This window comes from Triturus cristatus, chromosome 3_2 (assembly GCF_964204655.1).
Source record: "Triturus cristatus chromosome 3_2, aTriCri1.1, whole genome shotgun sequence".
In the NCBI taxonomy this organism is placed as follows: Eukaryota; Metazoa; Chordata; class Amphibia; order Caudata; family Salamandridae; genus Triturus; species Triturus cristatus.
In genome coordinates this window covers 850,794,758-850,810,476 of record NC_140584.1, presented here as the reverse complement: position 1 = coordinate 850,810,476, position 15,719 = coordinate 850,794,758, and the positions used below count along the sequence as shown (strand labels likewise).

Genomic DNA, 15,719 nt, shown 5'->3' with positions numbered 1-15,719 from the left:
GTCGCAGAGCAAGTTCTAGGGAGCCGCAATTAAACTCAGGCAGCTGCGTTTTGGACCCGCAAAAGGTGCGTAACTTCCGCCTTCTTGGCACCCAGCATAAGTGAGTTAGCATAGTCTAACCGAGACAGAATAGTCGCTTGGACTATCAGCCGGCGGGTAGGTGGATCAAAGAAGCCCAGCATAGGTCTCAAACCCCGGAGGAGACCAAAGCAGGTGCCAGCGATCTTCTTGGTATGCTCCTGAAACCCAAGATTAGAGTCAAACCAGACCCGTAAGTTTTTTACAACCAGCTTAGGGGTGGGGGCACTGCCCAGTGACACCGGCCACCAATGCTTGCTCCAGAGCCCCTTGTCTCTCCCCATCAGCAGCACTTCTGACTTGTTGGCATTAAGTTGAAGGCAGTTGGTGGTCATCCAATGCATGACCGCTGCTAGACCGCCCCGAAAATGCGCGGTGCCCCGAGTATGGTCATCGGAGAGTGCCACCACCAGTTGTGTAGCATCGGCGTACGAGACCATGGTCAAGCCAGAATCCCTCCCACCTCCGCCAGGGGTTGAACATAGAGATTGAACAGGACAGGGCTTAATGCCGAGCCCTGAGGAACCCCCTGCTTGATGACATGAGCGTGTGAGAGGAAGGGGGGGGCCGAGACCTGGAATGATCTGTCAGATAAAAAAGAGCAGAACCACTCCAGGGCCGGACCTACCACCCCACCTCCTCTAGGCGGCTCAGGAGGATCTTATGGGAGATCATGTTGAACGCGGCGCTGAGGTCAAGCAGGATGAGAGCCGTAGTTTGACCCTCATCCAGGATGGTCCGTACATGTTCACTCAGTGCTAAAAGCGTGGTCTCTGTACTATGACCCGGGCGGAAACCATTCTTGGAACGGTCAAAGGCACCAATGTTGTTCAGATAGCCTGAGAGAATGTTATTAGTATGGGCCTCAGCAATTTTTGCTACCCAAGGCAGAAGGGATATGGGTCGAATTTTCCGGTTTAGTTGGGTCCAGTGTTGTTTTTTTCAGCAAGGGAACCACCCTCGCTTGTTTCCATGACAGGGGCACCACCGCCGTGGAGAAGGAGGCATTTATGATCTGACGTAACGGTGTCAATAAAATGGGTAAAGCATCTCTGAATTGGGCAGGCCTCATGGAATCAATAGGGGAACCAGATTTTACCTTCTTACTTAGAGTAAGGAATTCGACTTGGGAGATGGGAGGGATGGCTGCTAGGGTAATGGTGGGCCGAGGATCTGATGTGACTGCAGGGTCCATAGGGCCAATGGTAAAGGATTTATAGATGGCTTCAACTTTCTGAACAAAGAAACTGGCTAGATCCTCACATTGCTGTTCAGACGTGATCCACGGAGTGGAAGGATCTTTCCTGGTTTTGAAATCATTAAGTATTTTAAAGATGCTTTTTACAGGATTTTTGCTAGACTTAATCTCGTTAGAGAGGTAGGCCGTTCGCGCCTGATGTATGGCCTTGTGATAGTGTTTAATCGGATCCTTGTACAGCTTTTTAGCCCCATGGTCGTAGGCCCTTCTCCAGGCTCGTTCTAGCTTCTTACAGATGCTACGCAAGGCTGCCAGAGAGTCATCATACCAGGGATTAGACTTCGAACAGTGACCCTTTGACCATTTGGCAGGAATCAAAGTGTCTAGAGCATGAAGTATTCAGTCACAGAATGCTTTATAAGCTGGCTCGGGATCAGTGTCTAGGATAAGGGGTGGGGGGGGGGGGGACACCAGAATGGAAAACAGATCTTTTATATTAAGTTTATGCCAGCAACGTCTAAGAGTAGCCTTGAGGTTGGTTCTGGGTATGGACTTGGAGATCGGAAAGGAGAAAGTAACTAAAAAGTGGTCAGTCCAACACACCGGGCTGGGTGTCTGAACCAAAAGCGAGGGGATGTTAGAAAAGACCGGGTCGAGTAAATGCCCGGCGGAGTGGGTAGGGCCCACTACCCACTGTTTTAATTGACAAGCAGCGAAATCAACAAGCAAGCTTCTGTCGTCGGGGTCATTGGGACGGTCAAAGTGAAGGTTAAGATCACCAACAAGGCAGAAATTCGAAGCCGTTAGTGCTAGGGAGCTAATGGCCTCAATAATGGCTGGCTTGAAGTCAGAAATAGGTCCGAGGGGGCGGTAGACTAGTAGGCCAGAAATGGAGGAGTGTGCATTAAAGGAGATAGCAAAACGAGCGCATTCGCACCCTGCCACCTCTTCCTTGATGAATGTGCAGCGGTAGCAAGTTTTGAATATAACGGCTGTACCCCCGCCTCTAGATTCCCTGTTGAGGGTCAGAATACTGAACCCCAGGGGCAAAGCGAGGCCAGGTTCAGCCACTGAAGAATCAGTCAACCGGGATTCGGTAATAAAGAACACATCTGGAGATTCGTCCTCAATGAGGTCATGAATCTCCATATAGTGTTTCGCCATGGAACAGACATTGAGATGTAGTATTTTCATGGTAGATCTAGAGGGGTTAGGGGGAAATGAGAAGCAGAAACTATAGCCACATTTTGGACAACAAAAAGGTCCTTCCGCTACATTCCCTTGATACTGTCCACATGGTCTGACTCGCTGACTGATGGACATCAAATACTCCCTGGTATAACTTAGCACCCCTGATTGGGAGCCACCAGCATGTCTGGTGTCTGGCGGCGTCCAGGCGCGGACGGGCGCAGATGGGCTTGCCCGTCCACTGCTCTCCCGCGCCATTGGCAGCCTATATAGTAAGTCCTGAAACAGGGAGAGGAAAAGACTAGACTGCCTCCCTTTACAAGATGGCGGCCGTAGGATGGCAACCGGAAGTGGAAATAAGACCACGCTGGCCGGGCCAGAGCAGTGCTCCCTCCACAACAATCAGCCCGCTAATGGCTGTGGTGGACCGGGGAGGTGCAGAGGCCGCTTCACACAGTTTCACAACAAGTAAGCACAATAGATTACAAAGACGATTAAAACGAAGTTAGTGCAACATATGAATTTCCTTAGTAAAATGCGCAGCAAGCCTAAAAAGTGTTAGTTTCTTTAAAAATAATTTCAATATAGCAAATAGCAGCGCGCGAAGCATAAGAGGAGCCATTCGCTTCTGCCGACAACTGCAGTCTACTACCACCCATTCCCTTTGCCAAGCTGTGAATGCACGGGCCACTCTGTGGGTTGGTGAATCCCGCTACAGTGGATGGGATCTATCTAGAGCGGGATCTGCCACACAGTTATAGTCTCCTCCCAAGATTTTTGAGCTCATCAAATGAGGGGGCAACACTCGAGAAAGGTTGTCAAAGAATACTGTTGGGTCCACATTCGGACCATATATACTACCTATAGTAATATCAAGCCCATCCAGGCGGCCAGCAACCATAACATAATGGCCAGCTGGATCAACCACCTGTTCTATACTTTGAAACGGGACCCCTGGGTGCACCCATACAATGGCCCCCCTTGCATAGGCTGAGTATATAGTAAAATAGGAATGCCCTCTCCATCTGCACCATAACGCTGCCTCCCTCTTTAGTCAGGAGATGGGTCTCCTGAAGGAGAGCAATCTGTACTCTCCGTCTATTAAGATAGGAGAATACTTTGTGTCTTTTTGTCGGGGTATGCATCCCCCTAATGTTCCAAAATAAGATCTTATAAGTTATGGGGGTAGCCATTGCATGTATGACGCTGAAACCATGGGGTACCACCTACCCCCCAGGTCCCAAGTACAGATCCACCCATTCCCAGCAGCAAAACAGGAGACATTGACACAGGGCACCCACCATGTTCTTCCTCTCAACAATCAAACCACAAACACCCCTACTTCCACACCCCAGGACAAGCAGGTAAGTGCCCCCCATCAGAACAATTATCCAACTCACATGCATTCATGGATAAACCTACTAAAACCGCAAGGATGGTCGGAGTGGAGACCAAAAAAGAACGCCTCGCCCAGCCACCCGCCCACCCCATTAAGTAATAGATAGTAGAGGAAAAGAATAGAATTCCACCATTCCTCAGAGAACACCCTGCACCCCCATTCAAGTTGTCACAGAGACCGCGGCAAGAATCTCACATAAGCCATTATAAGTCTCACAGTGCCCCTGTAGCTTCAGATTTTATCATCTGCTGTCTCAGGAGTAACAGTTGGTAGATTGTTGTCAGAGTTCTCAGCCGAGCTGGCATCATGGGTTGGATCAGATTCCTGGGCAGCGTCCCCAGTTAGCGAAGATGATGGACTCTTCCCACTCCCACTTAGTGCTGCTGTCTCTTCCACCGCCCGTTGTTGCTCCTGCTGGACCTCCTCTCCCGATGGAGCTGTCACAAGTGGATTCCCACATCGCCATCTTGATTTTCTTTGCCTATGAGGTTGAGTTTGTGACTCTCTTCCAGCATAGGCCCGTGGATGCGTTTCAAGGCAGTCCCACTCCTCCTGCGGGGAGCGGAACAATTGTACATTCTCCGGGGTTACCACTTTCAATTGGGCCAGGAATAACATAGCATAGCTCAATCCCATTTGGCGTAGGTGCCGCATGGCCTCCAGGAACGTGGACCGTTGCTTCTATACCTCTGGTAAAATCAGGAAAGATCATCACCTTGCTGTTATCTACCCTAATGTCAACTTTTTCTCTGGCCTCTGCAAGGATATAGTTCCGGTCTCTATAGTAGAGAAGTCTGGCAACCACCAGCCAGGGTGGCGCACCCTGTAAAGGCGGCCGGGTGGGGATCCTGTGCACCCTCTCCAGGGCGTAAAATGAGAAAAGGACCTCTGGTGTCACTACCTCACGTAGCCATCGTTCCAGATGGCCCACCATGTCTTTTCCCTCCGTGTGCTCAGGTAGATCTGTGATGCAGACATTATTCCTTCCTGATCGGTTTTCACTGTCCTCAGTTCTGCTTTCCACGGTGCGTACTTTGTTCTCCATTTCTGTCATCCGCTCACGCATCATGGCCATGTCTGTAGAGAAGTCACTCATATCTCTTTTCATTGTCGTGTCTCTGTCAGCCAACCGGTTGTGGCTATTTTTTTGTAAGCCAAAGTCTGATCTCAAGCCGCCAAATTTTGATTCCAATGCCTCTCTAGATGCAGTAATGACCTGGAAGATATCTGTAGGCCCTCCGGTGGTGGCGGTCTCACATCTTCCGCCACATTAACCGACATTGCAGCTCCAGCCTGATCCCCAGTGCCCATTTCACGCTTTCTGGAGATCTTACCCATGATTGAGAGGGAGTCGGCGACGGGGAGCATCCCTCAGAACTATCTAAACTAAGCAGTCGTCAAGGTCTGCTGCCAATGAGACGAAGCCCACTATCGCTAGAATAGGTGAGCCTTCCTTAGGTTGCAATAGGCAGCCCCAGCACAGCCAGCTAGGATACTCTGTAAGTGTGGATCCACTGTGAGTCACCTCTGTGAGAACACAGGATGGCTTTGGTCATTAGCTAGTTTCCAGGAGCAGCCATTAGCATAACAGGGTAGGGTGGCAGCCACCTAACTGTAGCAATGATTCTGGGGTGAGAGGTTGGCGGTACGCAAATGTAGCTGGTGGCCACTGTGAGCCAAATTAGAGGCAGTCATTGGCCCCCAGGTACCAGCCCGCAGAGGTAAATCCCGGTCTTCAGCACCGTATGCAGGGGGTCCGTCGCAAAACGTCAGGATCCCAAGAGTTGTCACCCAGAAAGCAATTCAAGCAGAAGTCAAGACAGTTGGACCTCATCTACCGCCGCCCCTCATCTCACAACCAGGTAACAGGTTCCTATGTTTTCTCAGGGCTGGGCGGGCCGCCAATACACTGGCAAATAATCTCTGGTCAGGAGCTCCCCTCAGTGCACTGATAGCATGGTAGGCGCAGTTGGGTCTCCGCCCAAGTTCTTCCTCCTCAGTGTGGCGGGCAGAATATTGCACTCTGTGCCCAGACCGGAGCAGCTAGCAGCGGTGACCCTAGGAGCCGCTCCACACTAGCCTCATGTGTCACAGGTACGGCCCCCCGGGAAGAGCACATCATTCATGGAGGGCACCACTGTCGGAACAGGATGCGGCTCTCTGCTCTGTTGTCGGCCTACCTGCTCCACTGTCTTCGTCACTCTCAGGGGTGTCCAAGAGTCCCAGATAGGCCTGAGTAGGCCGCCACAGCTCGAGTCCCGCTGGTCGCCAGCTGAGCCCACCAGACCGCCCACCAGGTGCCCCAGTGGTGCTCAGTCTCCCTTACAAAGCAGGACACGCCTGCTTGCTAAGCATCCGCCATCACCGCTCCTCAGTCACTGCAAGGCTGCCAACATCTTGATCCATGTCCTTGCTTCCACTTGCACAGCTCAGGGAAATTGGCTCCGCGCAGACAGAAGCATTTTATTTTGATTGAATCCTAAACTGATTCCTTGTTAATAAGCTCAAATGCTGCTCTCAAGAAGGGATTTTCGGGTATTTAATTGATAGTTTGATCATTCACTCTAGAGCAATGTGAAGATTTCAGGAGTTAAATTCAATTCAAGGAAGGGTAAGCCTGAATTACCACGCCAATTCTATTATCTCTGGTATGAACTTTCATTCAGAGTTCCTCTTCTGTCAGCAGACGATTGAGCAAGAGTGGCTAGAACAATGGTATGTGTGTGAAGCTTGGTTACTGCAATACCTTCTATGTCGAAATGTTTAAGACTTATATAGTGAAGATGTAGGTTCTGCAAATGATGTGCCTAGAATTATACCAAACCCGACTCGGAGATTCTTACTATACCAGTGTTGAGGAGATGGCATTAACAGCACGAGATAGAATTAAATTTAAACCCTTGGATTTGGTCCACAAGATCCTGTGGCACTTATAAGAAAGAAACCTGTTAAACGATTATAATCCCAAAGACCTCTGCATTCTGGTGATGTTTTGGAAAAGCAAATAAATTCATATGGTCAGAGCAGAAAGGGAATTGCTGTGTAAAACACCTCAAGCACCCTCTGAGTCACCTACCTGGAGTTTAGGAGAAATTGAAAAGGTTTTATTCCATTTAATAATGCATTAAATATGCACTTTCATTGTTGGTCTTTCCCTTTTATTTGAAAGTGCTTAGATGCCCATGTGTAAATCAGTGCTATAGAAATGTTTGACTTGACAAGAGTATATCCTGGCAAATTATAATATGATACTTTCAGAAGTATTATTGTCCCCTTCTGCTAGCAAGGATGTTAGACATTTATGTTCAGTGTGATATAGGAAGTAGCGGTCATACTAAGGGCCTGATTCGAATGCGGTTAGGAAGGCCTCCTGATGGCATTTGCTCCTTCCAAATCGGATCGGGAACGTGTCTTTCCAACCGACTCGGAAAGGTTTCTGACTGATCGAGTACGATGCGAGTTAGGCATTAGGAATATCCCAATCTGAACCTGACGGCATTTGGAATGACTCGGCTGTACGGAGCAGAATCGTACGTCTCTATGGGCCGCGTTTCCGAACGACCGAGTACGATGCAGGAGTTGGAAAGCCTTTCCGAATCGTGCTGTCTGACTTGAATTGGCAGTCAGAATCAGACTTTGGTGGCCTTTAGTGGGCCCCCCTGCACCCGAAGCCTTCCCAATCGAGGCATGTGGGGTACCCATGGGTCCCACCTTACCAGCCATGCACAGTGTGGCAGGGACCAGGGGGTGCCTGCCACAGGGTACCCGATTTTCCCCAGCCACCCCTTTCTTCTGTGGGAGCCTATGCATTCGGTCGGAACAAAGGCTTCTATTGAAGTCAATGGGAGTCTAACCAAATTGTATCTGGAAGCATCCGGATGCGTCATACTCGGTCGGTTGGACTCTCCCGATCCAATTTGGTCAGAAACCATTTGCAAACCCATTCGGTCGGGAAGCTTTCCAAACCGCATCCGAATCGTGCCCTAAGTTGTGACTGGATAAGGTAAAGTCCTAATTTTCAATAATATACAAGATTGCTCTTCTCATTCTAAGTATTTAATGAGATCTTCCACTGCTAACCAATAGTATTATTAATTCTGCAGCAGACCAGGAGAAATACTAATGCAAGTTACGACTAGAAGCATTACATTTGTAAAAGGGGTAAAAGAATCCATAATACATGTAACTTTGGCTTGCCAAGTGAAGACTAGGAAAATGTAAACAGATATTCTAGAAAGGTTTAAATTGCCCTACATTGAAATTCCATAATAATTTTCAATAATTGGACAGTTATACAATGTTTTGGTTAAATGTGGTGCTCTCATTTATGTTTTGTTGTTGATTTGCACTTCATCTAGGATGCCAAATAACTCCTAATTTTTAAATAAAGTAAATAAATGAAAACATCCTGAAAGGAGAAAAGCTTTTGCTTGTGTGGTCACATTCTACACTTTTTCCCCTGGCCATAATTAGTGCAAATGCTGAAGACATAGGCATCAATGTGAACAGCAACTATTCTGAAACTCTGAGCAGTAAACCAGAACGTTTGTCTTTGGGATATTCAGTAAGGCAGCTGACTGTCTCTGTCTTGCGAAAGACAACAATGAGGTTTCTTTAATTGATAACATCGCTGGGGGGGGGAGGAATTTGTGGAAGCGTGCTCTGTAGCTTATGTCATGGTATCACTGAACAAGTGGATGAAAGCTGCAGATGTTGATCAATTGTTGTAAAGAAGGAAGGACACAGTTGTAAGAGGTTAGTGTGAAGCAGAAATGTGACTCTGATTTGCTTTGAATTTGAGTGGTGAAAAATGAGTTAGCCACTTATGGCAGTGTAATTGTATGGGGCACAAGATTAGTTCCTCCACTGTCTCTCAAGTGAAGGTTACCCGAAATAGTTCATGACGGGCAGTAAGAAATCAGCAAAACTAAAAGCAGGATTTGTTGTATTTGTAGCTGTATATGGACTTACAAATGTAACGGGTCATCAGATAGTGTGTGGACTGCAGCATAAGAGACCAGGTGAGGAAAACCAGAACCTCATCGCAGCTGGTCAGCGTATGACACTGTGTGATACAGAATGATCTGGTATATGGATAGAAGTTTTGGTCGGATCCCTAGGATTGGTGCTGCACAGATACACAGAGGTTATTACGGTCCAGCAGTGGATAGAAAGACAAACCAGATTACGGTCTGGGTGAAGTTACCTCCCTCTCGAAAATGGTAGTAGTCCAGAATTTGTTCTAACTGTTCATGAACATACTCATCTCTTTAAATAAGACTATTTTGCAGACCCCTAGAACATTGTTCCAGACTTGTCTAGGTAGATCTATAGCTAAGTATCAGCTGGGATGTTATAAAAATGACACTTGATTATGAGAGAAGTGGGTTTGAAGTCTGTGGTCTGGAAATGTATTATCTGGCGGCTCAATGCCATTTTATCAGACATTGGTCTTACCCAGATATTAGGCTCTTACCTCGCCCCAGAGTGAGAGCAATCAGCAGGTCGTCTCTTAGAGTCCTTGCTGCCACTTGGATTACCAAGACGTCTGGTAGAGATTTACTGCAGCAACCACTTAATGGACATGGAAGACTGTTAGTCTAAAGTGCGATATTTTGTTTCTGTACTCGATTCTAGCTCACAACCCACTCCATCCACTCATCAACGAGCACATGGTGATGCAAACCCTAGCCAAGACTAGCTTAACTTAAAATGGTCAGCTTTGTGTTGAAGGTAAATTGTTGACGGTGAACCAGTACAAGACCAGAAGGAACCCCGTTCCCCTGGATATATTTACCTACTTTAGACTAACATACTGTGCAGGAGATAATTTCTGCAGTTTCCTGAGGAACTGCTGGAATTTGGGCCACTAACCCAGTTAATTAGATCTCAGGATTCCACAAAATGAGTATCTAGGCTATGCACTATGGCCTCTGCTCTTAGAACAGGTGGTCCCTTCAGAGCAAACAGTCCTGGCAAATATATATTGGAGAAAAGCTGACAGACGCAAAAAGGAATTATTTTTGTATGCAGATAAATATGGTATTTATGAACTATAAGCACAAGCTGCTTCATTTCAGGTTCTTGTGTAGAGCTTATTTCCCTCCTGAAAAACAGCATAGGCTAGACCCAACTAGACCTCACCATTGTGTGTTGTCGGGCAGCTCATGCGCGGTTTCTCCACCTGGTCTGGTTCTGTTATACATGCAATGACAGAATGCAGACGTACACACATCCAGGCCCATAGATATATGGGGCCCATTCAGAATGTATCTGGCAACAACGGTTACTGGTGACCTTCCTGGCCATAGGAGAGAAAGCACTACAGATATGGGTACTCCTCAGCATTATTCTGATATTGCAGCACATTAGACATAGAAGCCTTTTTATAAGTATGCTACCTTGGGCTGGAATGATCACGAGATGGTATTCTAAATGCTGTAAGATGAGTACTGCAGGTTTTACACTTTCCATTTTCACTTTGTTTAGGGCACAGGAAGGGAAACTGTCTTTGTGGTTATATATGCAGCATAATCTGTTCAGTTTAAACTACTATGGGGCATGTGTAATTGAGAATGCTGTGCTCATTTATAAGTTGATAAAAAAATTGTTTTAATCATCTGGTATGTAGAGTAGGGACTAAAGGGAGTAAAGGCCTGTGTGAGCCTGATGTTACTTCTCTCATGTTTTGATAAACACCTGACATTTCTTCAGCCCTTTATCCTTAATCTCTGATGTCCTCTGATTCTCTCACTCCCTAGATGGCTTCTTTACCGCTTGGCCACCAGCTGGTGCCAGCGGAAGCTTGGAGCAGACTTGAAAATTGGCTCTTTGGGCTTCTTGTGGCTCCAGAACATCAGCCTCAAATTTGAAAAGCAGCAGCAAACACTGGTAGGTATCTGTGCTTTGACTGAGGTCTTGACACCACAATGTCTCCACCCCTTTAGTTGTGTTTTTAGTTGTGTTTTACATCTGTCCTGTTTCTGCCTACGAAATTAAAGTACAGTTTTAATTATTATCAGAAGGATAACTTGGAGGAATGATTATTCAAAGAACCACAGAAAACCCTGTTTTGGGGAGGGTGATTATAAAACAGGGCACGTTTCTGTGTGGTTGAGCTGCCTGTTCTTAACTTTTAGTGCCTTCAACTCCAGCTAGATCCAGATGTACATAGTGGAAATGAGAACCTAAAGAGTGGAACTATCATGTGTTTTAGACAAGGATGCAGCTGCAAAATAAAAACCTCTGCTCCTTTTGCATTCCAACTCATGTGATGAATGTACTCTGGAGACTTGGGTTCTGTGGGTAATTTCAAAACGAGTCAAATGGACATCCTTCCTATGTAATTTTAAGGTATAATTCTCTCTCTCTCTCTAATGTGTGTGTATATATATAAATTATATATATATATATATATATATATATATATATATATATATATATATATATATATATATATATATATATATGATGCACCGATTGGATGTGCTTTGTTTAAACAGTGCATATCTGTTATAAAAAATACAAGGCTCAAGAAAGTATAAGCCTGGTTATAAATACAATCTTTGTGAGGAAATTGATTTTGCTATGACCAAAATAGCAGTGGAAGAAGGAGGTAAACAATTCTTATAGTGCATTAGGAAGTTACACTTCACTTACCATTCCCTTGAACCAATCCAAAGTTAAACATTCTTCCCTAGATAGTAGTTGTCTGCATTTGTATTTCCCATACTCTTGGGAGTTACCAGAAAAAAAACATGCCATGTGCTCTGTAGTGAAGCAGAGGTTTTCTCTTGGCTGTTGAGATTTTGACAGGAATAGAGCATGCCTTTCTATAGCATAAAATGGGTCACTTACTTTGAGATATAGATCAGTAGGCTCTGGTGGTGTCTACACCATGTAATGTAAGCACTACATAGAGCATACACATACAAAAAATTCTGTAGTACCTGGTAGGAGTGTTACCCGCAAATTTCTTAACTGATCTTCCTACTGTTTCTTTGTAGGAAATTGACAATGTTTGGATCTCTAGTAAACTTCTCAACCATGACCTGCCGTAAGTATCTGTTTGTTTCCTTATTAACTGAGATGGCAATGGCTTGATTGATCTGTGACCCTTTTAGCTTGGACTTCTGCAGATGAGCACTAGTTTCTCTTCTCATTCACAATGAACTACTCAACTCCACTCACCCAGTGGTTTGCCAAACCCACCCCCACGAAGAACCACAGCTCTAGGAAAGTTCCTCTATAACTGTCCTTGAATACAAGAGTGTATGCTTATTTAAGTTTTCTGGCTCATCTATCAATGAAATCTGTTAGCAGGCAGGAAGTAAGTAGTAAACCAGAAGCATGACTAGCTCAGCAGTGCACAATTGATGTCTTGATTGCAAGTTTTCTTGAACCACCCACTTTAGGAGAACGTCTTCTCTTGGAGAATCTGCCCTATGTATTGCTGAGGTGTTTGGTCAAAATATTGATTTAAAAATATCGAGAGGCAGAAATATCGAGAAAAAAATATCTTGATACACAGATATCGTGATGCACAAATATTGTTTGCTAGAATCTCTTTTTTTGGGGGTAGATAATATAATTTTCAATAATATAGTGGTTAAAATATTGCTTTTTTAATTATTTGAATATTTTAGTTGATCTATTAACTGTGTTTGTTATTATTGTTTATGTAAAGGTTATTTTCTTAAATAAAGATTGTAATTTTAAGTGATTTAAAAAATTGTATTTAGTTTTTTATATTAATTTACACTGTTCTAGCGCATTTTGGGGTTTATAGGGGAGTAGGATGGGAAGTTAATTAGTTAATAATTATGAATTTTTATTTTTTCACAACTAATTTTATTCATTTTCAAGGGTACAAAGTGGGCAGAGCCCGGCACATACATAACCAGTGATGCGGGATTATACAGTACCCGGTTTATTTTCCCATAACAAGTGGGCCTGTAAAACGCCAGGCCAAATGAGCCACAAACGACACCCAACCCATCCAAATATATATACATGCAAGCTGTTAAAAACGGGAAAAAGAAAGGAAGAACAGTACAGTTAGTGAACCATTAGCTGTGCTATGGTATCAGAATGGGGTCCGTGAGTCAAATCCTAGGGTCGCACAAGTCTGAGTGTGGTAAGGGAGTTAGGTCAATACCTCTATATATCACCCAACAAGACCAGATCTTCCTTTGCTTCTGCGGGCACCCCCTCGCTTTGAAGCCCACAAATTCTGCCCCCATGCACCTGTCCATTGCTCTCTTCCAGCCCCCCCCCCCCCACTAGGTGGAGAAGACTCCTTCCAGTTCTGCGCTATATCTCTCTTGGCAAGAGTTAGACCTAAGAATAGGAGGTGCTGCTTGTAGTGGTTCCCCCCTATTTCATCCGTGCTATGGAGAAGAATCAGACGAGGATCAAGTGGAATGGTCCAAGCCAGTACCTGGCCTAGACAGGACGCCACTTTCTCTCAGAATGGTTGTATCCCAGTACAGCTCCAGAAGGTGTGCAGGAAGGAGCCCTCTTCCGTAGTACATCGGAGACACTGGGGGGGACTGGATGGCACCCATCTTCCACAACCGGTATCATGTGTAATATAGCCTGTGTAGGTACGGTGTAACATGTTGGGCGTGTGAGTAGTTAATGTTTGATAGATCTGTTTAATCTTATGTGCCCCAATGTCGCCCATTAATAGCCGACCTTCCAGAGGGTGAAATTCTGGATGTGTCTCAAAGTTACGAGTGTAAGGATCTATGGCATGGCGCAATTGCAGATAGCGGTGAAACTGGTATTTGTGTAATTGAAAGTAAGTCTGTAACTGCAGAAACGACTTAAGTGTGGTGCCCCGCATGAGGTCCCCTAGTGTGGATATTCCGATGAGGTCCCACCTGCGGAAGCCCACCAAGCCGGAACGGGGCGCAAATATGCGCCTTGCCAGAGGGGGGTAGTTTGTGTCAATTTCTCCCACCAGCCCATGGATTTCACTGTGCGTCTCCATAATTGCATGACCGTTCTGCAAGCCAGTGGAAGGGTGGCAAGACTGGTCCGGAGGTAGAGTAGGTTCTGTAGAGAACTGCCTGACATAGATAGCAGCTCCACTGCGTATGCTGGATCTGACTGAGAACTATACCACCACTCGTTAATGACCAGAAGATGGGAGGCAGCGTAGTATGCAAACAGGTCTGCTGCTGCGATGCCTCCTCAGTAGGTAGACTGAGTACATGTGTGAAGTGCAACACAAATCGCCCATCCTTGCCACAAAACCCATTCAGGATCGCATTTAATTGTGTAAACCAAGAAGGGGGGCTATCATATGGAAAGTTTTGTAGTCGATATATCAGCCGTGGTAGCGATACCATACAGCGAAAGGGGCAACTGGGACCACATTGCAAACAGCGGGGAACAGTGAGGCTATGTTATGTGACCACGAAATTGAGGGACACGATGATATCAACACTCTCAGATATTTAAAACCATTCGGTGGCGTGGGATAATTGTGATGCCCAGGCCTGGTGCCTCTGATCAACGCACACAGGAAATAAAATAGATTTAGAGTGGTTAGTTCCGAGCCTGGAGGTTTCCCCGAAGATCCGGAGTATCTGGAGGACACGGGGTCCCGATGACCACGGATCCTTCGGGAAAAATAAGGCATCATGGGCGTAGAGTGCTTTTCTGTCAGATCACTTCTGTGTCCATTCAAACCCACGGATCAACGGATCTTGCTGGATCCAAACCGCTAAGGGCTCGATGGCCTGAGCAAATAGCAATGGGGACAGGGGACAACCCTGTCGCGTGCCACGACGGATGGGGAAGGGGGTCGACCGGTGTTCTGCAACGCGCACTGATGCCGAGAGATCAGTATATAACAGCTGGGTGTAGGCTAGAAAGCGGGGGCCTAGGTTTAGGGCACGGAGGAGTTTGAAGAGATAAGTCCAACTCAGGGAGTCGAACGCCTCATCGATGTCGGCTAGCAGATGCGGCGCAGGGCGGCCCAACTCAGGGGCTCTGGCGATGGCGTTGTGGACGTGTCTAATATTATGTCTAGTGGAATGTTGTGGCATGAAACCGGACTGATCCGGATGAACAATATCTTGGATGCTTGGGCTCAAAGTTAAGCAATGAAATGGGGCAATATGAAGCCGGATCTTCAGGAGGGTGACCCGGCTTGAGAAAAACTAAAATTTCTGCATGGCGCCAGTCAGGGGGTAGGATGTGTTGCTCAAATGCTTCCTATATGGCTGCTAATAGGTGTGGGTCCAGTGTCGTCATGTACGGCCGCAGGAAGTCACTAGGGAATCCATTCGGCCCCGGCGCTTTACCAGGTTGAATGTTAGTCAGAGCAGCACCCAACTCTTCTAGAGTTATAGGGGCATCTAGGGCATCTCTCACTTGGTCTGACAATTTACGGGGAAAATATCGGACAGAAACTCATCAATAAGAGCTTCAGATATAAGCTCCCGTTGCTGGTATAGCGTGGCATAAAAAGTCGCGAAGGCCTGGACCACCGACTCCGGAGGTGTGCATAGTGCGCCGTGGGCGTCCCGTAATATCTGTACTGGCAGAGGGACTGCTCTGGCCTGACGGAGCCAGTGTAGCATTTTTCTGGACTTGTCGCCCCACTGATATATCCTATGTTGTCCCACTAGCCAAGTGTCTTTAGCCTCATCAGTAAGAAGTTGGTGGATTTGCTGCTGGATAAGCAAGAGATTACGCCGAGATCCAGGTACTGTCCCGGACACCACCTGCGCTTCTAATGAGCGCAGTTATTTGGGCCAGGCGTACGCGTTCCTCGCTGGTACGAAAACTGATATCCACTCTCCGGATGACAGGTTTAAGAGCCTCCCATAAGATAGTTCGTGA

General features: G+C 46.4%; 1 protein-coding gene across 1 annotated transcript in view; it reads left to right on the top strand.

The window, feature by feature from the left end:
* Positions 1-15,719, top strand: part of BLTP2 (bridge-like lipid transfer protein family member 2) — an 800,213-nt gene that overhangs the window by 136,017 nt on the left and 648,477 nt on the right. The window contains exons 2-3 of the mRNA XM_085649125.1: positions 10,625-10,754; positions 11,870-11,919. Of these exons, the coding sequence (XP_085505251.1) occupies positions 10,625-10,754; positions 11,870-11,919 (180 nt within the window). The remainder of the gene's footprint in view (positions 1-10,624; positions 10,755-11,869; positions 11,920-15,719) is intronic.